General features: G+C 44.3%; 2 protein-coding genes across 8 annotated transcripts; one reads left to right on the top strand and one right to left on the bottom strand.

Annotated features, from left to right (window-relative positions):
* Nucleotides 1–310: 310 nt before the first annotated feature.
* kif16ba (kinesin family member 16Ba) lies at nucleotides 311–20,825 on the bottom strand. Of its 7 annotated transcripts, XM_029456768.1 has the most exons (28): nucleotides 20,429–20,824; nucleotides 17,933–18,002; nucleotides 17,728–17,841; nucleotides 16,948–17,064; nucleotides 15,932–16,029; nucleotides 15,676–15,785; nucleotides 15,405–15,547; nucleotides 15,009–15,177; nucleotides 14,757–14,888; nucleotides 14,493–14,668; nucleotides 13,977–14,042; nucleotides 12,412–12,471; nucleotides 12,188–12,307; nucleotides 11,971–12,022; nucleotides 11,670–11,807; nucleotides 11,484–11,566; nucleotides 11,299–11,387; nucleotides 10,649–10,681; nucleotides 10,359–10,412; nucleotides 8,547–9,899; nucleotides 8,001–8,150; nucleotides 7,786–7,894; nucleotides 7,252–7,299; nucleotides 6,943–6,990; nucleotides 3,368–3,490; nucleotides 2,690–2,779; nucleotides 2,513–2,596; nucleotides 311–2,379 (listed from the first exon to the last, which is right to left on the bottom strand). In XM_029456768.1, the coding sequence occupies exons 1-28, from the start codon at nucleotides 20,473–20,475 to the stop codon at nucleotides 2,218–2,220; spliced, it is 4,038 nt and encodes a 1,345-aa protein (XP_029312628.1). In that variant the 5' UTR covers nucleotides 20,476–20,824; the 3' UTR covers nucleotides 311–2,217. The 7 variants fall into 7 exon arrangements, with proteins under 7 accessions (XP_029312628.1, XP_029312710.1, XP_029312793.1 ...); XM_029456850.1 differs by lacking the exon at nucleotides 7,252–7,299; XM_029456933.1 differs by lacking the exons at nucleotides 7,252–7,299; nucleotides 10,649–10,681.
* Nucleotides 20,826–22,031: 1,206 nt separating this feature from the next.
* Nucleotides 22,032–26,035, top strand: snrpb2 (small nuclear ribonucleoprotein polypeptide B2). The gene is made up of 7 exons (XM_029428774.1): nucleotides 22,032–22,118; nucleotides 23,431–23,502; nucleotides 23,833–24,005; nucleotides 24,253–24,387; nucleotides 24,876–24,911; nucleotides 25,215–25,303; nucleotides 25,391–26,035. The coding sequence occupies exons 2-7, from the start codon at nucleotides 23,439–23,441 to the stop codon at nucleotides 25,548–25,550; spliced, it is 657 nt and encodes a 218-aa protein (XP_029284634.1). The 5' UTR covers nucleotides 22,032–22,118; nucleotides 23,431–23,438; the 3' UTR covers nucleotides 25,551–26,035.
* The last annotated feature ends 1,924 nt before the right edge of the window (nucleotides 26,036–27,959 follow it).

Raw genomic sequence — 27,959 nt, 5'->3', positions numbered from 1 at the left:
ACGAGTGGGTTCAGAAATAATTGGGGGAGAAAGGGTTAAATCGCCCTCAAATTCAAGATATATGGACCATAAAACACAATCAATTGCGATTGTGCCTCCAAATTAAAAAGAATCGGGGTTTTTGATCGTGAATACGCTTATTTCTTTAAATGTCAAACTGTTCCTTTAACAGTTACTCTTCACTCACATGGGAGAAGTTAGACTTCACGGCTTTCTGCCAGAAGTTCCTTAAGTTTAAGTTTATAAGTTATCTTTAGGAATAGATCAAAGTTTGCTTCACCGGGGGAAAGAACAGTCCACACAGTCTGAATGTTGTGGTACATTCCCTTTACTGACAGTCAATGTCAATAGTTTACATTGCATACAAGCATATCATATAGAAAAACTATGCACATCAACATTTACACTTTATATACACACAGAATGTCTTATGAGAGAAGCAGTCAGCGGTTCATATTCAGACAAATTAAACGGGTGTCAAATCTAAAGCCGTTTCCTGTTCGCACCTTCTGAGGCTCTCATAATGTCTCACCGTAATGGCCATGCTGTTGTAGCCTCGTGAATGCACCGCCTGCATCCCACAAATGTCTTTGACACGAAATTTGGAAAAATAAGACAAATGGCAAATTTTGGATTTCCGTGGCACTGTAACAATATTTGGGATTAATCCACATTTGACCCGTTGAACTTCTACTTGGACCCATAACACGGTTGGCACTGATGTTACTTCAAAGAAACTCTTTCAGATGGCACATATGTTCATAATTGTATATAAAGTAGCGCCGATGTGTCCAGATACACATCTACAATTTAGTGTCAGAAACGTCTTCGTGTGTCTTTGTAACGTTAACTCGATGCTGCGTCGGAGACGGATACATCAGGGGAGCGTTAAGGAAGAGAACTCCCCGATATTCTTCTTCTATCAAAGCAAAGTATTATAAAACGTGTCTGCTGTTGCTCTACCTGCACAATAAATAAGGACACATTATTAAACATGACACAACAGAAATCAGTGTTTCTTCTGGTTCTTTAAGTCTTAAAGCAGGTCAGGGGGGGGGAACTGCTTTCTGATGCGTCATGTAAGTGATGGAGGACAAACTCCTCCCCGTTTAGTGCAATAATGTATTTAACGTGTTCGTTAGTATGAATCTGACAAATCTAGTGGCCGTCTTTCAAAGTAAAAGTCTTTTCAGTACAGAATGTCCTCTGAGTTTCCCGTGTAGCTGCTGAGGACGGATATTAACAAAGAGGGACGTTTGTTTCCCTCCATCTCTTCATTGAGACCACGTTAGGATTTGATTATGAACCGGATGTGCAGCAGACAGGAAGTAAAGCGATCACTCACTCACTCTCTCACACACACACACACACACACTTTGACAACATCGATTAATTAGATTGTTTTTTTCACGGAGCAGTGCAGTGTGCAGAGGCTGTTTACAAGCTTGTGTTTAATGTTTCTACCAGAACACTTCCTAATTCTGAGTGCAAAGCCGTGTCAGTAAACAAAAGGCTCGTGTGACCTTCACTCAGACCGCTCTGTAGCGTTCAGTCACTGTGGGATTCAAACCCTCGTCAGACGTTAACTATTCATCTTTTTCTCGTGATACAGTGATTATAAGTTCATACAATGCCCAACATAATTCCCCAGAACCAAAGTTAACATTTTTAAATGCATTTGTTTTGTCTAACAGTCCAAAGATATTCTGTATATAAAGATATTCAACTGAGAAAAAGCAGCAAATCGTCACATTTAAATATTTAAGAAGCTGAAACAAGTCAATGTTTGGTATTTTTCTTTGATAAATTACTTTTGTTTGTCGAAGGACCATTTAATGAATCGCCTAATTGTTCAGCAGTACATCAAACTCCAGTGCTTCTTCAGGATCAACTTAAAGTCCTCCCACTGAGCTGCACTGGGAGTTGAGCCTGAATCTGTTCTGCTGTTCGAGTTGCACCGCCGTCGCCATAAATATGTAAATATATTGAATGTGACATAATTAAATGAAACTCTTGAAACAGAGCGCTGGAGTTTCCACGTGAACTAAGAGCAGCGGCTGCCAGGACGCGGCTGCAGAGGAAACTGACCTGCGACTTCTTTGACCTTGTGAGAAGTTCCTCCCGAGCAGAGTCTCCGGACAAAAAGGCACCGAGCTGTTTTGTTTTTTTCTTCTTGCCCCTTTTTGGTTTTGGAGATATTGTGATTCTGCAGTCGGGTCAGCCGGTGCCGTGGCTGCTGTACTCGAAGACGCCCTTCTTGAAGAACGGCGAGAACTCACAGATGGCGTGTTTGGAGAGATGGAAACCGCCGTCTGCGTCGGCTCTGAGAGGCGAGCTGGAGGACGACAGCATCACCCGGAACAAGTTCCTCAGATAACGCTGCGGAAAACAACAGCAGCACAGAGTCACCTCCTTCTTCCAGAGCAGAGGACGAGCGATCCCCACGACTCCAGACATCCAGAGAATCAGCATTGGATGATTACACGCTACATTACGTATGAAAAGGTCTAACCTCCAAGTGATTCCGTCGTTCGGCGATCATCCGCTCGTCTCTGTTTCCAAACAGTTTCTTGGGAGGGAACTCGAGCGCTGCCAGCTGAAACAGAGACGTCACTCACGTTATGCAAAGCTGAGACTTCCGGCGTCTCGACAGACCGAACAGCTGTTGAAGTTCATCGAGCGGTCTCACCTCTGGGTATTTTAGTTTGAGGCTCTTGTGCATTTCCCGGAAGCGACTATAACGTCTGAACACCGTCCACATCTCGTCCATCACGGTGATCTGACCGAGGAGAGGAGACGTTAGAGTCTGCAAACATCTGCACTCGGACACTTTCTCATGTCTTGGATTGTACAGGTGTACCTAATGAAGTGGACACTTCTACATCTCAGAGGGAAGTATTGTACCACATTCATTTAACACCTTCATATTCAGATTATTAAAAACAATATGCTTCATTAGGTTAAATGAGCCGGGAGTTTACCAAGTAGTTTGTTAAACATTAACGCATCAATAATTATAATCCAGTAATATAATATATCTTATTTAGAATTTACTTTTGGTACTTTAAGAATATTCTTGATACTTATACTTTTAGTATACTTCATGTAATTGAAGTTACTTGTAAGTATTTCTACTACGGTTACTACGGTTACTACATCGTCACCGAGTCTAAATTTATAAGCATAAAAATGTTTGACATTATTCGTCGCATTTTATGGAAAATGGATTTCATTCCAAAATACATAGAAAACAAAACACAAGAACAAATAGAGCGAGATGCGAGTTAAAGACGAGAGCACACATCAGGATCAAAGTAAATGACTGACGATGACGACGACGAAGACGAACACAGCCGAGTGAACTCACCTTCACCTCGAACTCAAAGTGCTCGTCCTTCCCCTGCCCGCGGAGAACGTAACGAGGAATGATAATTGTAACGAGCTCCTGAAGGCCGTCGGAGCTCGTCCCGAGAGGACGACACACCAGGTGCTGCAGAGGAAGTCACCGGGAGGCAGAGAAAAGGACAAGAGAAGAAGAAGAAGAAGAAGAAGAAGAAGAAGAAGAAGAAGAAGAAGAAGAAGAAGAAGGGAGGTGGAGAGTAAAGGGTTGACCCAGGAAAAAATACAATAATCTTCATGAATCAATTTCTGATCACCGAATATAAATCAGACAATAACTCACTGTGTTAAATCTTTATTATCCGTTTTCACATTCAACATGTCATTGTACAAGTTTAAAGGCATATTAAACTTTAATTCAAATATATACTAATCATATTTCATCTGTAATCAAGTCATCAATATTTCTTTCTTAAAGTGCAGCTGCTACATTTTCCCTTTCACCAGGCGAGATCCAAAATCAAACAATAATCAAGAACCATCATCATGACTAAAAACAGTAAACAAAACATTTAACTTTCATAAATACATAGAAACTACGACTACATCTAAACTGCAGAAGTCACAAGAAATTATAGAGAATACACTTCAACGTGATTCTTCTTCTCAAAAGACAATCTTTAGGACTTTATAGCAAAATGGTCAAATCACAAAATTACATGACTGAAAAGTTAAAACATTAAAAAATATTCTTAAAATACTTTCATATATATATGTGTGTATATATATCTATATATATATATATATAGATATATATATAGATATATACACATACACACACACGTATATACTATCCATCTCTGAAAAAACATTTTATCTGTCAAATGGCGGTGACTTATATTTAATTCTCCCTCTTGGACACAGTTAAGAACGTTGCAATAGTGAATTCATTCTTGTGAAACTGCCTTCAGGTGTGTAACTCAGGTACACAGATGTTTAATCAAGATCACAGCTTCTGAGGTGCAACCAAAGCAAAGCATCCAGGAATCACTGCGACTGCTGGAATCAGAGATGGAGGGCACATCAGCGGAGCTTCGCCTGGACTCCATCTTCTTTCCTCGAGTTTGTGGAGTTGTAAACGTGATATCGACCACCAGGCAGTTGTCATTTTGCCTCACAATCAGGCATCTGATGTCTGAACGCTTGCGGACTTCGAGTCCCTGAACCTGGGGCTGTGCAGGGACAAAACTGGAGCCCCGCGGCACCGGGTGAAAGACGCCGTCCTCCCGGAGAACAGCCACATGAGTGTCCGTCAGGAGGAACTGAGCAATGGCGTCCTGATGCATGCGGGGAGAGTTCTTGACCTTGACGCTGGTGTAGAGCAGAGGACGAATGTGTGCCAGAGAAGGTTTGCCAGGACCCACCATGTTCCCGTGGACGATGTAGAGCAGGTCTGCAAGGACCCGCTTGAATCTGGAGGTGACGTGAAGGCCGTTGTCCAGGACGATGTCGGGGACGCTTGACGTCCAATCCAGAGAGAGGTCCATGAGGTCATCCGAGAGTAACGGGTGATCTTCAGTCTCTTCAGAGAACCTTTCAGGAGAGAGGACCTTCAGTAAAGCCTTGCAGAACTCCTGGGTCAGCTCTTTGCTGTGGGTAAACACTACCAAGAGGGCGTCTTCGGTGCAGCCAATTAGGCGAACGTGCTGCCCTGCCAAGCTTATCTGGACCTTCTTGATTTCCAGAAGATTAAAATGGTGAAAAATAGCTAAGGTGTCATCTGAATTTGCTTCACTTGACAGCACTATTATGTCTTTTTCTGACAAAAGCAAGCATGCAGGCTTCGGTGTCGGCTGCTTTCTGTTGGCGGTTTTGAGCCAGAAGATACTCGAAGGCTTGTCAACTTTCATTCGAGGAGCCAGAGATTCCAACTTTTCGAGCATCTTCTGGGACGAAAGGGACTGTAGCTGAGACAAAGCTGGAGGCAGCTGGACCAGCCTCTGATAAAACACTTCAGGACATGTGTTTTTGAGAGACGACACAGAGCCTTCAGGCCATCCGGAGACGCCCGAGACCACAGATATGCCGCAATTCAGCGGCAGACTAAGGGCACAATCTGTCGGCAGATCCACCAAACTGACTTTGTTTTCGGCATCGAGGAGAGGTGATGGCACCGGGTTAAGCTGCATTCGATTAATCAGTGGCAGCTCTTTGGACATCATGGTCACACACTGAGAGACCATAACCTTCATTTCACCCACTCCTACATTTCGAATGATGTCCCGTGTGCCCTGTAGCTTTCTACCAGCGTCTTTGTAAGCATCGGACAGCATTCCAGCTAAATATCCCAAATCAAAGCTCCTGTTAGCCGCCACTTTCTCAGTTTCTGTGTTCGTCTCTCGTTTTATTGGACCATTAATGGATTCCTTCACCTTGGAATTGATGTAACCGTTGACCGAGATCTGCATCTTTGACGATTGATCGTTGGGAAGTCCTGCATCTTTTACTCTCCCTGCGTCACAGGTTTGGTGCTTGCTTGCTGCATCGTCAACCTTCTTATCATCGCCAGGAACACAGCAGGCAGCATCGTTTCTCCTCTCATCAGTGATATTCTCGTTTTCATCCAATCGGATCGTCTCCGTGTTTGCCGAGGTGACACAAAACTTGTGTTGTCCAACGTCACAGCGCTCAAGTTTACAAACGTCTCGGCCCAGTTCTCCGAGAGGGATATTCCACCATTTGTTTTTGTCCCCATCTTTGTAAGGCAATCCTTTTTTTCCAATCAAGGCTTCAGCTGTAGATGTGAGTGTTTCTTCTTTCTCTGGTTCTTCCAACATGTTTTCCTGGACGTGAGGAGGGGAGTTACCCTCGAGCTCCGGGGCAGGCAGGAAGCTAGACCGCAACCCGCAGGCTTTCTGTGTGCACAAGGGGGGAGTCCATGACTACATCGCCAACAAGGACGTGTAGGATCTTTGAATTATACTGAAGTCCATAATCCACCCCATTGAGAATTACAGTTCCTCCATCACCAGGTGCACAGGTGAGTTGTAAGTGATTCAAAATTAACAGTGTGAAGACGTTTGGCATGCAAATTTGGATGACTGTCATCTACAAAAAAATACTCTTCTTTTTGAAATCTTCACTAAAACGTGGGGAAAGTAGCATTTTCAAATTGTTCTTATGACTATGTATATCCTTCTTTGTGAGTATGGCTTGTCTTTACAGAACTCACATTTCGTTTTTATATTTTTGACTCAAACGCCACACATCTTGCATCTTAGTTGTGTAATCTGCGAATACTATGCTACATTGTTTGAAATGAAAGACTGTCAGCGTCAATATTAAATGTAATATAATTTCAATATGTTGTTGTCTGTTAGTCTACTTTCCATGCATCAGTTTTCTACCGTCTTTGTGTCGTTCTCCCCAAATAAAAGTCAAACTGACAGATATTAGTGATTGGAATAATACAACTAATTGTGTTTGAAAGGTTATATGATTTTTGACCATGCATGTGAGTAACAACCGGCACATTTTTAATATAATGCAAAGATAAAGAACCTCTGCTATTGTAAAAATGTAGCAGGATTATAAGATCCTTACCTCATATTTAAGCCTCCTCGGATTAATGTTTTGCTGCTTTTCATCTTCCTGAAAACAATGAAACTCTCAGTATCACTGAATATCAAACACTCTCTATTATTCTCTGCATTATAACAAGCAGCATTCTTTAATAACAATCCAATCTGTAACGTGTTCTTCATGATGACAGGAGAAAAGGACAAATTAATCAAAAGCAGGTGGAGAAGAACCCGATTAAAAGAGGAACCAACAGAAGTGAGTGTGTGAATGAGTGGATCCATCACCATGTTTGGGGGGGTCATGCAGATTACAGGTGGATCCTGGTCTTACCTCATCTGTTAATCTAACAGAGCTACAGTCACTAGCTTCTTCCTCCTCCTGCAGGGTTAAAGAGCTAAATATCAGTTCTACACAGTGAACCTGCTGGATTTATTTATTCACTCTGTACTTTTAACACCCAAATATACACGTTAGAGGAGACGCACAGCTCCAGTAATGTGTGTTTGGACTAGAAGGAGCAATTACTTCCTGTAAAATGTGCAATAGCAGCATTTATTTACCTCAACTGAGGAGAGAACCGGCTCGACATTTATTGTTGAGCATTAAATTAATATGTCAATGAATCACATAATGCTTTGTTCTATCAAACTGTGAACAATGGCCTTCAAAATATAAAGTCCACGCAGACGTCTTCAGATGTGCCGTCGGACCCAGAGTTTTAGTTCACAACTACACAAAAAGGAATTTGACTGGTTTTTGCTCTTAATGTACACACACACACACACACACACACACACACACACCAGCAGCACCTTAAAGAAGACCCGCCGGTTAAATAAAGTAAAGTCCTGATGAAGCTCTTACCCTGAGCGAGTCGCAGGACAGAGACAGATCCATGTTGCTGCTGCTGCCATTGAGAAGATTCATCTTGCGTAACCGTCGCTGGACTTCCTCTTCAATGTACGCATTTATCCTGGGACGATGAAGAAGCAACGTAAACAAATGAATAAGAAACAAAGGACACTTTCTCCGCACCGACTCAGGGACAAGTTAACAGAGCGAGAGGAGGGCAGGTGTACCTGTCGTCGGACAGCGGCAGCAGTGTGTTCAGACTCTGGATGTGGCTGACCGGGGAGCTCGTCTTCTCATCGTTACTGATGGAGTGAGTCCTGTTGTGCTCTTCCCCTTCGCTGATCCTCTGTCTCAGCTTCTGGATCTCCCGCTCCACCCTGGAGAGGGAGAAACACTATGAGCTCCGTCTTCGTGGCAGTACAACAACAAGAGTATAAACAGGAAGTGAGACGCATGTTGATGGAAACGGGCTTTAAAAGATCTGAATCATTTCAGCAGCTCAGAAGAGATGATTCACTTGTTCCTCATTTTAATGTATTTATTTATCTCATTATTCATGAATTTGACCATTTTAGTTTTTGGTTTGTCAAATGTACTTGAATCAAGTACATTAAAAAGTATTGAATCTTAAACTGAACATTTCTCCCTGAGGAGTTGGTCAGACTTCATCTTGGCCTCTAATAACTTCTCAAGTTGTCTTTGACACTACCGAGTTAATCATGCAGATTTACTTAACTTATATTAACCGTTACAATATATATTGTAATATATACCTCTGCTGGTCCAGGTCGCCCCCCGCCCTCAGGTTCCTGATGGCCGAGCTCTTGTGTCTCTGCTCCTCGGTGTCGGGCTCCAGGGAGACGCTGCGCCTCAGGGCCGAGTGCCTCCTCTCCAGCCGGGCCACCGCCTGCTCCATCGCCTCCCTCTGCTGCTTGTCCTTCGACTCCAGGATCTCCTTCTCCTTCCTCCTCACCTTCTCCTCCTGCCGCGCCACGTTGGCTGTGAACTCGTAGGTCTCCTGGAGCTGCTGGAGCTGCTGAGCGCTCTGCCAGTGCAGGTTCAGTTTCTCCTCTTTGTCCTCCAGCTCCTTCTCCACCTGGAACAGCGTGTTGTCGAGCCCCGGCGGGCTGTCGCAGTTCCCGTTGCTGCCTCCGCCGCTGCGCTCCAGCATCTCCGCTGCTCTCTGCTTCTCCTCGGCCAGCGCAGGTAGGAGGTCGTCGGCCACGCTGGCCAGCTGACGCTCCTTAAACTGCAGTCGGTACTCCGCCTGTTTGACCAGCTGCTCCTCCTGGCAGACAGCTGTAGCGTCCTGCGCCCCCTTCGCCTGCGTCTCCTTCAGCTGCTGAAGTCGTTCTTTGAGGCCGTGGCCGAGGTGCAGCAGTGTGCTACGCTCAGCAGCGACCTCTTTCTCCAGGCGCGCCCTCTGCTGCCGGAGCTCCTCCTCCAGCTGGCCCAGCTCCTTCACCTGAGCCTCCTTGAAGTTGGTGTATCGTGTCTGGGCAGCTCTCGCCTCCTCGCTGGCATCCTCCACATCTGGCCGCTCTGCGATCTCTTTGGCACGGAGGAGTGCTTCTCTGATCTCAGCCAGGGCTCGACGTTCCTCCTCCAGGCGGCGGGCGTCCTCCCGGGTCAGCAGTGTGGTGGACGCCTCGTGTTTCTCTCTCAGCTGCTCCTCCAGCCTCCCCACCAGGCTCAGCTGCTCCCGCTCCTGCTCCTCCAGCCGCCGCCGCTCAGTCTCCAGACGAACCTTCTGCTCCTCGCGCTCCCTCTTCAGCCTCTCCAGCTCGCGGTAGATCTCGGTCTGCTCTGCAGCCTCCTGCTGCCGCCGCTGCTCTTCGTCCTGCTCCTCCTCTTCTTCTTCTTCCACCTGCTGCAGTTTCTGCTGCTGGACGTCTTCCCCGTGGACCTCCGAGCGTCTCTCCTCCTCAAAGCGCTCCTTCTCGGCCAGAAAGTCTTGCAGGCGGCTCTCGATGTCCTGGCTGCGGCAGCGGAGGCTCTCCTCCTGGTGGAGGATCCGCTGCTGCACCTCCTCAGACTCCTTACGCTGACTCTCCACCTCCTGCTGCAGGCGCTCCAGCTCTACCTTCTCACTCTGGTGCTTTGTCTCCATCTCCTTGATCAGCCTCCTACAAACGTGGGGCATGTTTTAAATGTACATTTATGCTCCTCGTGTTTTACACCTCAACAAAGTCTCTCAGGCATCGTGTGAACAGTTTCCTGATGACTTGAGTTAATGCTAAACATTAAATGACTTCTGCTGCCAACTCTGTGAGAAACCTTATTTATAATCTTACTTACTGAGTAAATCACAAAGTCTGCTACCACACAATATTGATTTGTTTTAATTAAAGGCGCCGGGACGACATTATATCCATTTAACATAGTTACAGTTATATTAATTAAAAGAGGTTTGACAGTTTCATCGCTGGGATCTTAGAGATGATGATAGAGAGGTTTTCACTTTGCAGCGATGATATTGAATCGTTGAAATCGATTCATATTTAAACTTAGTTCGATGAAGACGGTTCAGATGTGATTATTAATCCTGTGGTCAAATCTTTCAGTAGCTTTAGAGACTATTTCACCTTTTCAGCTCCAGTTTCTCCAGCTCCTCTCGCTGCTGCCTCTCAAACTCCAGTCTGTTAACACAACATCAGCGTCATCACACACACACACACACACACACACACACCAACAGTCGACAACACAAAATGACGAGCTTGAAATGAGATTCCAGGCGATGGAAGACGAAAAGCAACGACACATTCTGACGGAAGCGGCTGGTGTGCAAAATAATAACAACAACAACAGACAATGAGGGTTGAGGTTCAGAGACGAATCAACAGTTAGACAGGAAGTGGACGGCTGAGTCTACCTGAGGAAGACGGGGCCATTCTCAGTGAAGAGACTGTCAACAGGACGGGGTGACAGTTAATTCACCAACAGAAAGTGTGTACAGACGACAGGAAACTGCACACACACACACACACACACACACACACACACACACACACACACACACACACACACACACACACACACACACACACACACACACACACACACACACTGCTTACAGAGACTTTTTAAATCTAATCTCTGACGTGTTTAATAATAAAGTTTGATATCTGGTGACAGTTCTCCAGATTACACTGAACAACAGGCTCAATGTCGTTATGCCAGGGAGTATTTGTCCTGATGGTGGCAATAAAGCTTGGGGGGTTATCTGAATGTGGCACTGGAGGTTAAACTCGTGTAGCGTCCAAAACAGATGTGGTTCATCCTCCGGGGAGCACAAGGCTGAACTCTGGTCATTCATCTTGGCGTAGCAGGAAGTGTTTCCCTCTGCAGTCTGTGAATGTTTGACACTTCTCTGACAGTTCTGTATCAATGCACATAAACTTGATCAGAAGCTGAACATCGGGGGGGGTTTGATGCAGAGGGGAGATGCACTGCGGCTCAGTCACATGCAGCTGATGTCATTTGTATATTCACACACACACACACACACTCACACACGCTCACCCGGGGTTGTAGAGCATCACCGTGGACAAGTTTTCACAGGACTTGGACAGATCCGTCATCGAGAGGCTGAATGTGGAGAGCAGGCCACTCTGAGGGTTAAAGGTCAGAAGGTCAACATCACGCTCTCACCTGAGAGCAGATTTAACCTTCAGGTTCTGTAGAGGACACAGACCATCAAGTCTCACCTTTCGTTTCTCCCTCAGCTTGGCCGCCTCCTTCGGATGGTTAAACCGGAACATGTTGGTCCTGCCGAGCAGAATAACAGCGCCTGGCAACACAACGAACAGAAACTGACCACCGCACATCGGCTCTGCAGATTTAACATGTTCTGGTTAAGACATCGAGACAGTCGACGTCCTTGTGGCTCTCACCTTGGTTGAGCTGCGACCGCTCCCTCGCCTGAACTCCATTCACAGAACACTGAGCTCTGCCGAGCGGCACCAGAGCCACTTTACCGTTCTGGTTCTCAAACATGCAGTGCTCACTCTCCAGGTCCAGACCGTGCAGGACTGCAGGAGGAGATAAGTTAATGTAGAAGATGACAGTTAAAGTGGGTCATACGGTTCTTCTGAGGAAGAGGAAGAGCATTGTTTGACTTGTATATATTGTATACATGAGCTGTATGTCATGTACCAACATGTTATCTGTATATTAAAAGTTTGACAAACTCACTGATGTCCTGCTCTCTGGACGCGTCCTCTCTGCCCACGTATGTCCGTCCCTCCTGAGGTGGAAGAAGAAGTTTAGAAGACAAGAAGACGAACTGACACACACCTCCCTGCAGGACACTGCTCAGGGAAACCGTTTTGATGACTAAATGTTCTTTCCCGTTTCAATCTTTTCCCCCCCTCTGGAGTGTGAAGTGGAAATGTTTCAGGTGACTTCTGACCTTCAGATGGTACAGGATGATGCCGGTACTGAGGAGGTCGTCCTCGATGCCGATGAGGTGAGGCAGCTCAGAGTCCAACACCACACCGATCCCCTCTTTCCTCAGAGCGAGGGTCTCCTCCTGCAGGCAGCACAATCACAAACACGTAAAAGGTTGCCTGGGACACAATAAACACAGTGAGAGGAAAGTACTGCAGTTTACACGAAGGGTTAAAACAAACTTACCTTGAGAATGTTCTGTGTCTCGTTCCATTTGTTGGTCCACTCTTTCGTCAGCTCCAGAACCTGCAAACACACACAAACCAGTAGAAACTCAACAGAAACCACTGGAACCATGAAACTTCTCAGCCAGCAGGTTGAAACCGACGTGAGAGCTGAAGACGTGAGAAGTGAAGACGTGAGAAGTGAAAGACGTGAGAAGTGAAGACGTGAGAGCTGAAGACGTGAGAGCTGAAGACGTGAGAGCTGAAGACGTGAGAGCTGAAGACGTGAGAAGTGAAGACGTGAGAGCTGAAGACGTGAGAGCTGAAGACGTGAGAGCTGAAGACGTGAGAGCTGAAGACGTGAGAAGTGAAGACGTGAGAGCTGAAGACGTGAGAGCTGAAGACGTGAGAAGTGAAGACGTGAGAGCTGAAGACGTGAGAGCTGAAGACGTGAGAAGTGAAGACGTGAGAGCTGAAGACGTGAGAAGTGAAGACGTGAGAAGTGAAGACGTGAGAAGTGAAGACGTGAGAAGTGAAGACGTGAGAGCTGAAGACGTGAGAAGTGAAGACGTGAGAAGTGAAGACGTGAGAAGTGAAGACGTGAGAAGTGAAGACGTGAGAAGTGAAGACGTGAGAAGTGAAGACGTGAGAAGTGAAGACGTGAGAAGTGAAGACGTGAGAAGTGAAGACGTGAGAGCTGAAGACGTGAGAAGTGAAGACGTGAGAGCTGAAGACGTGAGAAGTGAAGACGTGAGAAGTGAAGACGTGAGAAGTGAAGACGTGAGAAGTGAAGACGTGAGAGCTGAAGACGTGAGAGCTGAAGACGTGAGAGCTGAAGACGTGAGAAGTGAAGACGTGAGAGCTGAAGACGTGAGAGCTGAAGACGTGAGAAGTGAAGACGTGAGAGCTGAAGACGTGAGAGCTGAAGACGTGAGAAGTGAAGACGTGAGAGCTGAAGACGTGAGAAGTGAAGACGTGAGAAGTGAAGACGTGAGAAGTGAAGACGTGAGAAGTGAAGACGTGAGAGCTGAAGACGTGAGAAGTGAAGACGTGAGAAGTGAAGACGTGAGAAGTGAAGACGTGAGAAGTGAAGACGTGAGAAGTGAAGACGTGAGAAGTGAAGACGTGAGAAGTGAAGACGTGAGAGCTGAAGACGTGAGAAGTGAAGACGTGAGAAGTGAAGACGTGAGAGCTGAAGACGTGAGAAGTGAAGACGTGAGAGCTGAAGACGTGAGAAGTGAAGACGTGAGAAGTGAAAGACGTGAGAAGTGAAGACGTGAGAGCTGAAGACGTGAGAGCTGAAGACGTGAGAAGTGAAGACGTGAGAGCTGAAGACGTGAGAAGTGAAGACGTGAGAGCTGAAGACGTGAGAAGTGAAGACGTGAGAAGTGAAGACGTGAGAGCTGAAGACGTGAGAAGTGAAGACGTGAGAGCTGAAGACGTGAGAAGTGAAGACGTGAGAGCTGAAGACGTGAGAGCTGAAGACGTGAGAAGTGAAGACGTGAGAGCTGAAGACGTGAGAAGTGAAGACGTGAGAGCTGAAGACGTGAGAGCTGAAGACGTGAGAGCTGAAGACGTGAGACTCACCCTGGCTTCGTTCTGGTGCAGTTTCTCCTCCATACTCAGAGCAGTGGGCGAATCCAGGAGAGCGATCTGACACAAACACAACAGATCAGAAACACTGTGTAGCATTCATGCTGAGACTTTATCCTCATCATGCATCAAAATATTTATTTAAAGTCGTCTCAAAACATTTGATTCAAGTAATCGTTACTTTCCCTCAACTACGGCTGCAACTAACGATGATCGTTATGGATTTATCTGCAGAAATAAAATCCATCCCAGTTTGTCAAAGTCCAAGGTGGTGTCTCTAAATGTCTTGCTTTGTCAGTACAAAACCCAAAGATATACAAATATCAGGAAATCTCCATATTTGAGGCTAAAAACAGCATTTTCTGCCATTTCTGCATGAAAAACGACTTCAAAATCGCCCAATCGTTGCTCATCTTTTACTCTTCTTCACTTCTCCCTCTGAATGCCTCTGGATAGTCCTCAGTATCCCTGAGTGGAAGGCAGCGACAGATGCAGCGTCTGTTTCTTCACCTGGTTTCCCTGAACCAGCAGAGCTTTCAGACGGGCGATCTCCGCCCGCAGTTCTCTGATGAGCCTGACGTTGCAGTCCTCGTTGATGGTGGGTTTGTTGATGATGTTCTTGGCTCGGTTAGCGTATCGCAGCGTGCTGAGCGTCTCGCCGTAGTTCACATCAGCCGGGGAAACGGCTGCAAACAGAAACAATTATATCAAATACTTCCGCTTTTGTTTGGAAGGTTTGAGAAGGACTGCATGTAATTAGTTGTTGCGTCTCACTGGCGATCATGATGGTCTTGGAGTTGCCGCCCAGGCTGTCTTTCAGCAGCCACGTCAGCACCGAGTCTCTGTAGGGAACAAACACCGACCTCTTCTTCAGGTTGGTGTTCCCGCCGTCCTGCGTCATGTCAGCTGGAACAGAAACCAGAAACAGATCCTTCAGCCGGAGCGACTCAGCAAACATCGTAAACTTTAAAAAACCCACGGATGTAAAAGTTAAGAGATTTCAGATCATCATCTTCCGTTTCTGACCTAGAGCAGAGATGACGTTGCCGAGGGTGACCAGCGACTTGTTGATGTTTCCTCCTTCCTTCAGTCGGACGCCCGTCGCTCCGGTGGCGTCGGCTCGCTCGCTGCCGGCCAGATCCACCAGGTGGATCTTACTGACCGTCTCACTGGGCATCTCTGAATCGAACTTAGCCTGACAGACGGAGAGCGAGGTTGAGATGAACAAGTCGCTTGTTTCACATCTTCACTTTGTATCAGTGGATGTTGTTCCTCTCGGACACGAACATCTAATTAGTCTACAATCTGTTCTGTGGTGAAACCCGAGATCAAAGACAACTTCAAATCAGTGATCTCCAGTGAATCGTTGGGGGTGGAGTTGCCTCCACGTTTACTTTGTGAGGTCAGTTCATCGGTTCTGACCTGTGTGAAGTTGATGGTGAAGATGGCGTGCGAGCGGCTGCTGACGTCGTTCATGCCGGTGCTGGCGGTGGTGCGGTTGATGTTTCCGGCCTCCATCAGCTCCTCCACGTCGCTGTAGTTCTGCACCAGGTGTTTGGACAGATCTGAGGCAGAAATCCACACAGCATGAGGAAGCATGTTGACGAGGAACAGACTCGTCAGCGAACTGAACCCAGCAACAGCACAACTCTCCAGCGCTGCTTTGGCGCCGGAGTGCGCTCCGCAGTCTCACCTTCTACATACGGTCCGTCTTTCGGGTGCTCCCTGACTCTCAGGTTGAAGGTCTGAGTGGATTTCCTCCTCAGCAGGTCTCTCACCCTTTCGTTGTAGATCTCCAGGTAGCTGAAGGCAGAAGGAAACAATCACAGTTTACTTTGAGTGTCTTTTATATTTAATGTTCTTCTATTCTGCGTTTATGTTTCTTGATGTTTGTACTTGTGTGATCTCGTAGTTATAAACGCAGTAAAAGTGTTTAAATCTGGTCTCACCTGACTTCTGTACGAAATGAAGCTTCATCCCATCGAGTCGCTGCGGAGATACGACTGAACAAACTCTCACAGAACCTGGGGATCAGACCTGCGTCTCCCTAACACACACACACACACACACACACACACACACACACACACACACACCCACACACACACACACACACACACACACACGTCAGTAAAAGCATCTTCAGAATAACATTTTCTTTATATTGTGTTGCCTCAACTATTTCCTCCCTCCTCTTCGTATCTCGTTAATATTGTCCGAGTGCAGAGAAGATCAATCGTATGAATAAAACCCGACGAGGCTCCGTCTGGAGTCGGACTCGTCTCCCTCAGAACAGACTGATCGTGACCTTTGACCCTTCAAACTTGTCAGCAGTCACGCCGTAGACATGAGGGCCATCTTATGGGCTGATTCTAGTGTGTGTGTGTATGTGTGTGTATGTATATATAATATAATATATAATAAATAATGTTAGTGTTTTCAGTGTGAAGGCTTTGCAACAACATCTAGACTTTCATGTTGGGAAATAAAATCTGGCTTGTGATATTTAGTTCCTTATTGTCCTCATGAAAACACTGAACGTATCGACCAACAAGTATTGTGTGTGTGTGTGTGTGTGTGTGTGTGTGTGTGGTGTGTGTGTGTGTGTGTGTGTGTGTGTGTGTGTGTGTGTGTGTATCAAAGCTGATGCATCTTCTTCCTCTGTGCCATAGAGCTCCATTGTTGTCCAAAGACTATTAAAAATGCATCAAAGCCATTTAATATCTTTCGGACACAACAAGCCGTTTGAGACGTTGTTTCTCAGTATTCTACATCTCGTAGACTTCATGACTTATCGGGGAAACAATGAGCAGATCAACCGCTAATCATTTACACTCGGCTGAAGCCGTCAGTGATGACTTCACTGCAGCGGAGACGGGGAGACCGTTTGCACTGAATCTTATCGGTCAAGTCTCTCTGATAACAGAGGGTGGAATGTGAAATATGCCCAGAGTGTTTGTCTCACTGGATTTCCCATCATGGTGTAGGACTTCCCCGAGCCGGTCTGACCATAAGCGAAGACGCAGGCATTGTAGCCCTCAAACGCCGCCTTCAGCACGTCCGAGCCCAGATCTTTGAAAACCTGCAAATGACACAAGAAAATAAGAGTTGTTTTTATTCCACTGCTGGTTCCAGACTCAGTATTGATGCTGCAGAGATGTAATGTGACGCGTCAGAGGTCACGATAAGCTTCAAGAGTCCCGAGTAAACACACACAGTCTATCAGCAACAAGCCGCTTTGACCGAGAACCAGAATTTGATAAATCCTTCGACCTCTGACCCCGATTCCAAACCTGCGTTATAGATAATCCTCTCAGAAGAACAAAGCAGGATTGAAATATGAGCCGGATTGCTCCCCTTACAGATTAAGATACTAAGTCATGGTCTCATTTTGTGCGTCAGTATGTTTACATTTCCAGATATTCAAAGAGAGTTTGTTTGAGGTTCTCTTTGTATTCGGATGCAAGGCCTTGTATCTGCACCGTGGTGTTAGGAACATTGTTCTCTGAAGATGCACATAAGAGTGTCTGCAGCTCTGGGGAAGGGTCGACACGCCCGCCTCCTGAATCTCAACAATGCGCCGCGTGGGCCTGAAAGTCAAACAAACTCACCGGTCGAGTCAACAGCTGTTGGAACGCTGGTTAAATAAAAACAAAGAAACTTCCCCAAACGAAGTCGTAAAAGTCTCAAAAGGTTTTATTCATCATAACCCTGCTGAGAAAATAAAACTGACTGTTAGATTTACCTTTTCCTGGGAGACGAATGTGGAGCTCTTACAGTCCGTGGAGTCGTAGGAGAAGTCGTACGTAAAGGTTTTGGTTCGATCCCTCGTCACGTCACCTGCGATGCCGTCAGGGATCTTTGACCACAGAATATAAACACAGCTTCAGCTACGAGGTGATACATCCTTTACATCCCGTCGTCTTGTTTTGAAAAGAAACTAAAAGTACCTTCAGGTTGGTGACGGAGGTTTTGGTCCCTTCCATCTTGATAATGCATTTTGCCGTCAAGTCCTTCTCCCTGTAAGAGATCAATAATGTTCAGGCAGCTGACACGAGACAGACTTTAGTGTCCGAGCTTCATCACGTCACCTTTAAACACCTTCATATATTCAGAGCAACATGTCGCTGATCCTTTCAGTGTCAGTGTCCTCCTTACCTGTACTTTGACTTTTATTCAGTTTGAAATCTATATTGTAGTTGTACGATAAATATTTATGTTTCCATCGTCACCAATGAGACGCTGATGATACTCAGGAGAGTAAACCATATACATGAACACATGATAGTTATACATTTATGCTGTGTGTGTATGTGTGTATATATATATATATATATATATATATATATAAATATATATATATATATATATATATAAATAAATATATATATATATATATATATATAAATAAATAAATATATATATATATATATATATATATATATATATATATAAATATAAATATAAATATATATATATATATATATATATATATATATATATATATATATATATATAAATAAAACACACTTCTCTGTGCTCCAGCCTCAAACATCAGTTTCTTTATCTCCAAACTACAACTTAGAATCAGCTTCTCTCAGTGGAGGCTCTGCTGTTTTACTGCTGTTTTACTGCTGTTTTACTGCCGTTTGTGACGACGGTTTTATGTTTCCAGACAAACCTGGTTAACATCAATAAAGTCCACATGACTAAACATGAATCGTATCAGCAGGTTTGTTTAGTATCATCTGTCTCCGCCCGGTTTGTTCTCAGGCTCAACAACATCCTGCATGTTTGAGTCCAAGCAGAAACATTTCATATTTAAAAGTCTTTTAGCATCAGACTAAGTTAAGTCTGCAGCGGCTAATGAATCATAGAAGTGTGTTATCTTAGCGCGACACAAGAACTGAACAACACATTACGTAACACCGTGTGCTCATTATGAGCCGCTCGTAGAAAGGAGGTGAACTCAGACCAACTAACTCGGGGCAAAACATTTATGGGGCAATTTTGAGCAAACTTTGATCTGATGTTGGAAATGTTACACTAACAGACACAATCACACAACGTGTTTCTCTTTATGCAGTAAAGAACTTGAATTTGGAGCCATTTTGGCCTAAAAATACAAAATAAAATTAAGAGATAAAGGCTGTTATAAATACAATATTCTATCTCTCTCTCTCTCATAGAGAAGAAATACATAAATATTTCCAGCTAAACACCGACTTTGTTAACATGCATGTGCACAAATACAGAGTAATCAGATTACGACGATTGTTTGATTTAACTGGACTGCAGTTTGTTAATGGCATTAAACTGAGAGGTAGTGTAATGATGTAACTAAAGAAACGATATCTGATTTCATCAAGATATGGTTGCAAAGACGACAAATCATCATATTGAATTATCGCTCAGCCCTAGAATGTAATTAAGTACATTTACTTAGTTGTAATTAAGTACACATTTGAGTTTCTCTATTTTGTGTTATTTTATACTTGTGCTCCACCATCAGAGGCAAATATTGTACTCTGTACTCCACGACATTAGTCTGACAGCTTCAGTTCCTCCCTGTCCAGTGTGAAGCCTGTATCTCCAGATGTGTGGAGTGTTTGTGATACACTGTGTGATGAAGTGTTCCTTTATGTGTTGAGAAGATTCCTCCTCCTCCTCCAGATAAATAAAGTGTTTAAAAAGCCTCTTGGATCAGCTGTAAAATGCATCGTCACAAAGCTGAAAACAGGCTGTTTTTGTGAGGAGCTCATGAAAAGTAGACTTTTTAGAGACACGTGGTTCTCACAGGACAGAGACGCTACAAACATATGATGATCTTATAGAATATGATGCATTGATGGAGATTACACTACCAACAGGATGTAAAGGAGGGAACATTAGAACAACCTTAAACATGTACAGCAGTAACACACAACACACACATTAATGCAGCAGGAATATTAATCCAGAAGCATCACATGTAATGAACCTCACAGGGAACATCTCACTGCACAATGACTACTTTTACTTTGTAGTAAGTACATTGTGCTGATGAAATACTTGTACTTAAGTCAGGTTTTGAATGCAGTAGTATTTTCACACTGTGGTATTTAGTGAAGGAAGGATCTGAATAGTTCCCCAGCTGCAGCAAACAGGAGAACATATGTTGTATGTATATGTTGAAGTCACTGAATGAACACCTGCTGTTACTGTGAAAACCACAAGAGCCTGAGGCTATTAATACTCACTTAAAAATAACATAATTACACCATTATAGTAACCTTAAAAACGTGGTGAAAATGACATTCCCGAGTTCATTCATGAGTTTAAATTCTACCAACGGCTACATCTGTATGAACCTTTATTAGCATAACAAAAACAACGACATTCTGACATTACACCTGCCGAAACATGATGTTAGACGTTACACAACATTGTTATTGTCCTTAACTTACCTCCTGTCCATGGGTCTGACCCGGACTGCCACCCGAACCGATGCCATCGCTCATATCCGAGTTAATGTCCGGTTAGTTCGTTAGCCTCACAATGCAAAGCGACGCTTCTTTATAGCGAGCTAATTGGCTAGCAGGCTAACAGCTAGCATGAGCCGCAGCGGGATAAAGGGGGCAAAAGTCACAAAGATAACCGCCAAGCTGAACACGAAATGTACCAACTAGACAGATAGTGAGGAGGAGGAAGAGGGTCGCCACCGTGAACAGATGTTATCGTTGTCCGGAGACACCACGACGCCGTCCCGGTATGAACCGGCTCACATCCATGGTCACTGTTACTTTAGCCTGTTAGCCTGTTAGCTGTTAGCTGTTAGCTTCCATATGACAAAAAAGAAGCAAACTAACGGGGAAGCATCAGCTGATGAAAACATTACCTCTGTACGGAAGCCAGGAGCAGACAAAAAGCGCACTACTGTAGGTTGGGAAAACATGGAACAAACTGTCAATATATAAATGTATATGTACAAAGAATATATATATATATATATATATATATATATATATGGAATGACCAGTAAAAGAAAAACACAAGAGGATGATTGTTTTGTGATGAACAAAAAGCTTCTGTAAATCATTGATGACATACTATCTCAAAATAATGATTGTGAGATAATCAGAAACTTTCTCAAAATAATTACTGTATTGAAGAAGCTTCTTTGAAATCATAGCTTTGCGAGTTACAATAGCAAGTAAAACGAGAAATTATCAAATCGACAGTGTAAATCTGATACAAAATTGTATAAACATTTAATACAAAACTGTGATATGCCACTCAATTGAGTTTATTTCAAAAAGTGTCCACTTGTACACAACAAACAAACACACAAACCAAGAATCTGACTGTCTTCAACTTGCACATTTTAGACAGCTTGAGCCAAAAATGGCAACAAAAGTAGTTTAACTACTTTAATCAATATGCAAATATGAATGTAGGCTGAGGTTAAACTAGTTAAACTATATTCCAACTACTACCTGATACTGTTTATATCTTAAAATAATGACTTAGTATTTCCCCCAAAAAAATGTTTAAGCACATTTCTTGTTATTTTGAGATATTAAGTCATTATTTTGAGAAAGCTTCTCAGTGCTAACCCTAGACTAACCTTATATTTATATTGTGATGTTTGAAGAATAGCTTTGCCAAAGCAACACACCTGTTAATTCCAGCTTGTTAGAGGCATTATTGTGCACTTGACACTGAAACAGGAACCAGTTCCTATTTAAATCTGCATACATTTTGATACTAAGCTCCTGGTTTATTTTACTAATGACTGCTGATGTCTTCTATTCTTATTGAACTGTTGCTTTGTCTCTTTCTTCCCGTTCATTTGTCAGTCTGGTGGAACTATTGTTCTCCATGTACAAAATAAACCCTTCATACAAAGTAACATTTATTTGTAAACAGGACTTTCTACAACCTAAAATCATTACAGACCATTTAAAAATATAAAGTAGTCCTCTCAGCCATCTGACTGTAGATTGTGTGGCAGGAGATTACAGTATCCAGCCTGTACCTGCAGTTCTCCTCCCGACCTGCGGGCGGCGCTAGAGGCCACAGCCCGTTTAAGCAGCCGCCAGTGTTATCGGCGCCAGCAGCCTGTTTCCTGTTTCACATGAGCAGTGTGGTGAGGAGGTGAGTTTAATATTTATACAGTTTTGTTTTATATGCAGCTAGCTTAATTTATATTTATCTGTATGTAGTTTTACCGGGTCGTCGCGGCAGGTGATACATGCCTATAGATTAGGTTCATATTAGAGTCCACCAAGATCAGTTAGCTGGACAGCTAGCTAGCTGCTGCTATGCTATCGTTATGAATGAATGTAACGTTAGCTTGCGTCAAGCGAACGTATGCTAATACTAGCTTAAACTGAGCATTTAGCCTCACTAAAACGGTAAAAACACTTCAAATGGTAAGTTAAATGTTAAAATCATTAGTTATGTCCAGCTAGCAGCTTCTCATTGATCATGTGTGCGATAACATTAGGTTTAGTGAGACTTTATAGACATGTGTAATATCTTATTAGCATTGACAGTGACCGATATACTACAGTTCAAAAGTTATGGCTCTCCTGCCACAAGTCTTGATTTGGTACAGTCAGATGGCTGAGAGGACTTTTTTTTATAATGGTCTTTAATGCTTTTAGATTGTAGAAAGTCCTTTTTACAAATACACGTTTTTTTTGTATGAAGGATTTGTTTTGTACAATGAGAACAACCTGCTGTACAATGGTTCCCTGGAAAGGCAAAAAGAGACAAAGATCCCTCTGAGCAACATTTCAATAAGAATAGAAGAAATCAGCGGTGATTTGGTAAAAGAAACTGGAAGCTTAGTATCAAAATGTGTGCAGATTTAAACGGGAACAACTTCATGTTTCAGTGTCAGGATCACAGTAAAGCCTCTAACAAGCTGGAACTAACAGGCAACGTGTTGCTTTATCAACATGTTCTTCAACCTTCACAATAAAAGGTTAGTCTAGTGTCAGCACTGCTGGAGCTGCATCAGGGAGCATCAGCTGAACTTACTCTGAACTGACGCATCACAGTTCAAACCTTCAGTCTCACACTGAGTCGACTGCAGAGAAGAGAAACACACAGACTGAACATTTGGAGCCTGAACGCACCGTCGTGGTTCAGTAATGATCCAGGGTCTCCTACACTTTCATCAACTGGAAAACAAACTTAAAATCCAAGTTCAACAGCATCCTCCTCTGTCGTGCAGCGCTGTGGGGACGTCCACTAAATAGAAGTTTGAATCATTTAATTCTTCTTCCTTTGGGAATGATTTCAAATGTAAAGAATACATTTAGTGTCTGAATTATACCGTTTCAATATCTGTTTAAATAGCCATTATTGAAGGAAAGCCTCAATATAACAGCTGATTACAAACTTTTCAACGGTAGTGTAGCTTCTCTTGAAACATTAACATGCGCTCTTGTTTCGTCAGACACCACCATGGATATCCGACCAAACCACACCATTTACATCAACAATATAAATGATAAAGTCAAGAAAGAAGGTGAGTCTTTTGTCTTAAGTCTTAATTATTTGATCAAACTTTGTGTTGAAAGTAAAGCTAAATGTGGAACATCTGCTGGTTCCAGCCTTAATGTGACGATATTCTGCTCTTCTTTATATTGTGAGTTTTATATTTTGTGGGGTTTCGGACTGTTGGACTGTTAAAGACTTATTATCAAGAGTTACTGACCGTTCAAGACGCAACATAAACATGTTTCCTTTAATGTGTCGGCGGTCTTTATGTACTGAGCCGGGACGTAATCGTCGTGTTGTTGCAGTCGGACATGATGAGAGTTAGTGTTGAGTCTTCTTCTTCTTCTTCTTCTTGCAGAGATGAAGCGTTCGCTCTACGCGCTCTTCTCTCAGTTCGGTCAGATAGTCGAAATCGTGGCCATGAAGACCTCGAAGATGAGGGGACAGGCTTTCGTTGTGTTCAAAGAGCTCGTCGGCGCCACCAACGCACTGAGGCAACTTCAAGGCTTCCCCTTCTACAACAAGCCCATGGTAGGAATCCTGCTGCTGCTTTCACACGCCAGTGTTCTTTCTCTTCGAGTGGTTCGCCGGCTGTCTTACTTCATGTTTGCATTTTTGATTGGACAGCTTTGTCTTTGTGTCCACACTCGTTCGCTCCTTCATGAAACGTCACGATGAAGATGATTGTCGGGACGTCGTTCTCCTCGACTGCTTCCCCCACTCTGAAAGGGACTGTGCTCTTTTGTTTGTTTTTGACCCGTGTGCTGTGTTTTCCCAGAGGATACAGTACGCAAAGACGGACTCGGAGGTCATCGCCAAGGTGAAGGGCACGTACGGCGACAAGGACAAGAAGAAGGACAAGAAGAAGAAAGCTATGGAGCCGGCGACCAGCCTACTAAAGAAACCCGCAGGGGTGAGTGACGCATTAAACATTAGGGACATTTAAAATGATGCATGCAGGACTTTAACCCGTAACAGAGTGTTTGCACACCGGGGTAGTGTCACGTTTACTCCGAGTACTTCATCCACTTCTGCAAATATGAAATTAAGACGCGTCTGAAAGATCAACATGAGTTATAGATTAAAATAAAACCTAACAATCCCACATTATCGGGGTAAGAATCCGTTTATTCTCAGGCAGGAAAACTACAGAACAATCGATCTGCAGGCGGGAGACGCCAAGATATTTACAGTTTAGTCAACGAGTCGACTAAGAAAAGATTTAAAGTGATGCTGTTCGTAACTGAGAACATCCGTCGTATTGGTGTCGGCAGACTAAGGATTTCTTTAGTCGAGGACAGCGCTGCTATTTAATTGATATTAATCCTGTGTTTTATTCCCCGAGAATGAAAACAAACTCTTGGTCTTCGTGTCGCTCACTGTCGTGTTTGTTGTTTGCAGGGATCACCAGTGCCGGCACATTCCACCTCAGCACAGGTGAGACTGACGGGAAGAAGTAAACCAGGCTCCTGTTTTAACCTGGTTACAATAAAGTGGACAAGTGTTGGACTAAATTGAGATTATAACAGCGACTGTAATGCAGGTTTTTGCAATTTAACATCTTTTAATCTGACATTATTGTGACACCTCTGAACGTCAGAGTCTTTTACGCTCTGCAGTTTGGTGACACTGAGCCGTGATCTGAGCCGGCTCATCGTCTGTCAGGACAGTAAAAGTGAATGTTGTAAAAGCTGCTCTGTGGATGGATTTGTTGCTCGTAACACAGATCTGTCTTCTCAGGTGCCGGACAATCCACCGAACTACATCCTGTTCCTCAATAACCTCCCTGAAGAGACCAACGAGATGATGCTGTCGATGCTGTTCAACCAGTGAGTTCATGTCTGCACTGTGTTTATATATTCTGTGTGTGTGTGTGTGTGTGTTGACAGGGTTTGTCTTTTGTTTGTCCTCTGCAGATTTCCTGGTTTTAAAGAGGTGCGACTCGTCCCGGGGAAACACGACATTTCCTTCGTGGAGTTTGAAAGCGACAACCAGGCGGGCGTGGCTAAAGACGCGCTGCAGGGCTTCAGAATCACAGCGACCTGCGCCATGAAGATCACCTACGCCAAGAAGTAGTTCCCTGTTTGATCACTGGACACAAAGAGACTCTAAGTGGGAGGGGGAGGGGGGGGGGGGGGGGGACGGTCCCTGGATTTCCGTTGTGTCCCAGATCCTTTTTAATTTGTGAATCCTACACCTCCTCCTCTTTTCTTTCTTTTCTTTTTTTACTTTTTGTTTGGTAAACTCTGCCGTCGTTCATGAGGTCGAGCGAATAAACTCTGGTCGACATCTTATTTTGTAAAATAAAAGACTTTTACATAATTGTTCCTGAGATGTGAGTTTTCCTGCTGACACTAACTAAAAACATCAACAGTGAGGACGATGTAGAGGAGCGAGTGTTGGAGGGCTGGTGACTCTTCGTCGCTAAGTGAAACGAAAAACAAAATGTCTTCAAACTGTTCAGAAGATGTTAAAATAAAACTTACTGTCGTATGTTGTCTAAAGGACTTTCATGATCTGAACTCATTCATCTAGAAATAAAGCCTTAATTTGTATTAAAATGTCAAATCAATCTTTTAAAACTCGTAAGTGCTAAACTGTGACGTACTTAAATGTAATTAATGCTTCTCATTAAAGTCACAGAACCAGTTCGTGGAAGAATTGCGTGTAGAATTAGTCTGAAATGTATCTCTGAGTAGCGTTAAAGTGTTAAGTTTATAATATAAATTGCTGCACTATACTTAAGTCCACATGTTGATAGAGATTATAATAAGAGTAGCTGTAATACACGCTGTACGACATGTGACGTGTCCTTCACACGGGGGGGGGCTTCCAGTCAATGCTTGCTCCACATTTCTCCATTGATCTGTGTAATTACAGAGATGTTGTTTTCAGCTCTTGTATATGACGGGAGGAGAGTCATCCATCAGAGCAGGTGGCGGGGGGGCTTTATGGGACACGCAGAAGAAGAGGAGGTGATTTAGTGGCGGGTCAGCATGAAGGGAGAGAATCGACCGGTGCGGAGGGATCTTATCACACTGCAGGAATGAACCTGGAGATCAAAACCAAATCTCTTGCGTGTCGGATCAGAGCATTGGATATTCTTATAACCTCATAGCTGTGAAGAGGATCCTAACACCTTCACTGAGCCTGAGGAGCAGCTGAAGTCTGAGGTGCTGCTGAAGCCTGAGGTGCTGCTGAAGCCTGAGGAGCAGCTGAAGTCTGAGGAGCAGCTGAAGTCTGAGGTGCAGCAGCTGAAGTCTGAGGAGCAGCTGAAGTCTGAGGTGCAGCTGAAGTCTGAGGTGCTGCTGAAGTCTGAGGTGCTGCTGCTGAAGTCTGAGGAGCAGCTGAAGTCTGAGGTGCTGCTGAAGCCTGAGGTGCTGCTGCTGAAGTCTGAGGTGCTGCTGCTGAAGTCTGAGGTGCAGCTGAAGTCTGAGGTGCTGCTGAAGTCTGAGGTGCTGCTGCTGAAGTCTGAGGAGCTGCTGAAGTCTGAGGAGCTGCTGAAGCCTGAGGAGCAGCTGAAGCCTGAGGTGCTGCTGAAGCCTGAGGAGCAGCTGAAGTCTGAGGAGCAGCTGAAGTCTGAGGTGCAGCAGCTGAAGTCTGAGGAGCAGCTGAAGTCTGAGGTGCTGCTGCTGAAGTCTGAGGAGCAGCTGAAGTCTGAGGTGCTGCTGCTGAAGTCTGAGGAGCAGCTGAAGTCTGAGGTGCAGCAGCTGAAGTCTGAGGAGCAGCTGAAGTCTGAGGAGCTGCTGAAGTCTGAGGAGCAGCTGAAGTCTGAGGAGCTGCTGAAGTCTGAGGAGCAGCTGAAGTCTGAGGAGCTGCTGAAGTCTGAGGAGCAGCTGAAGTCTGAGGTGCTGCTGAAGTCTGAGGTGCAGCAGCTGAAGTCTGAGGTGCAGCTGAAGTCTGAGGTGCAGCTGAAGTCTGAGGTGCAGCTGAAGTCTGAGGTGCTGCTGAAGTCTGAGGTGGTGCAGCTGAAGTCTGAGGTGCTGCAGCTGAAGTCTGAGGTGGTGCAGCTGAAGTCTGAGGTGCTGCAGCTGAAGTCTGAGGTGCTGCAGCTGAAGTCTGAGGTGCAGCTGAAGTCTGAGGTGCAGCAGCTGAAGTCTGAGGAGCAGCTGAAGTCTGAGGAGCAGCTGAAGTCCAGAGGAAACGTGTCGGTAGAGTCTTCATCCTGTCTGCAAACATCATATTAATCACAAAGTTTACAGCTCGTGAGAAATCTGCAGAATAAATGTTTGTGAAAGAGTCGGTGTTGAGCGATACGGACACCATCTTCTGTCCCGATGTAGATCACTTCATCACCTCGATGACGACATGTCACGATTTATCTTGTTTTATGAAACTTCAGTAAATAAATCGTCAAATGAAATCACCACATGGTGAAGCCTGGTTGTGTCTGCTCTGTGCATTAAATACTATAATACTATATTTTCTCATTTTAATTAGAACTTTAAGGCAAAGTGTTCGTGGAGTTATATAAAAACAAATACA

Source organism: Cottoperca gobio, chromosome 1 (assembly GCF_900634415.1).
Source record: "Cottoperca gobio chromosome 1, fCotGob3.1, whole genome shotgun sequence".
Classification (NCBI taxonomy): Eukaryota; Metazoa; Chordata; class Actinopteri; order Perciformes; family Bovichtidae; genus Cottoperca; species Cottoperca gobio.
This window is presented reverse-complemented; position numbering and strand designations above follow the sequence as displayed.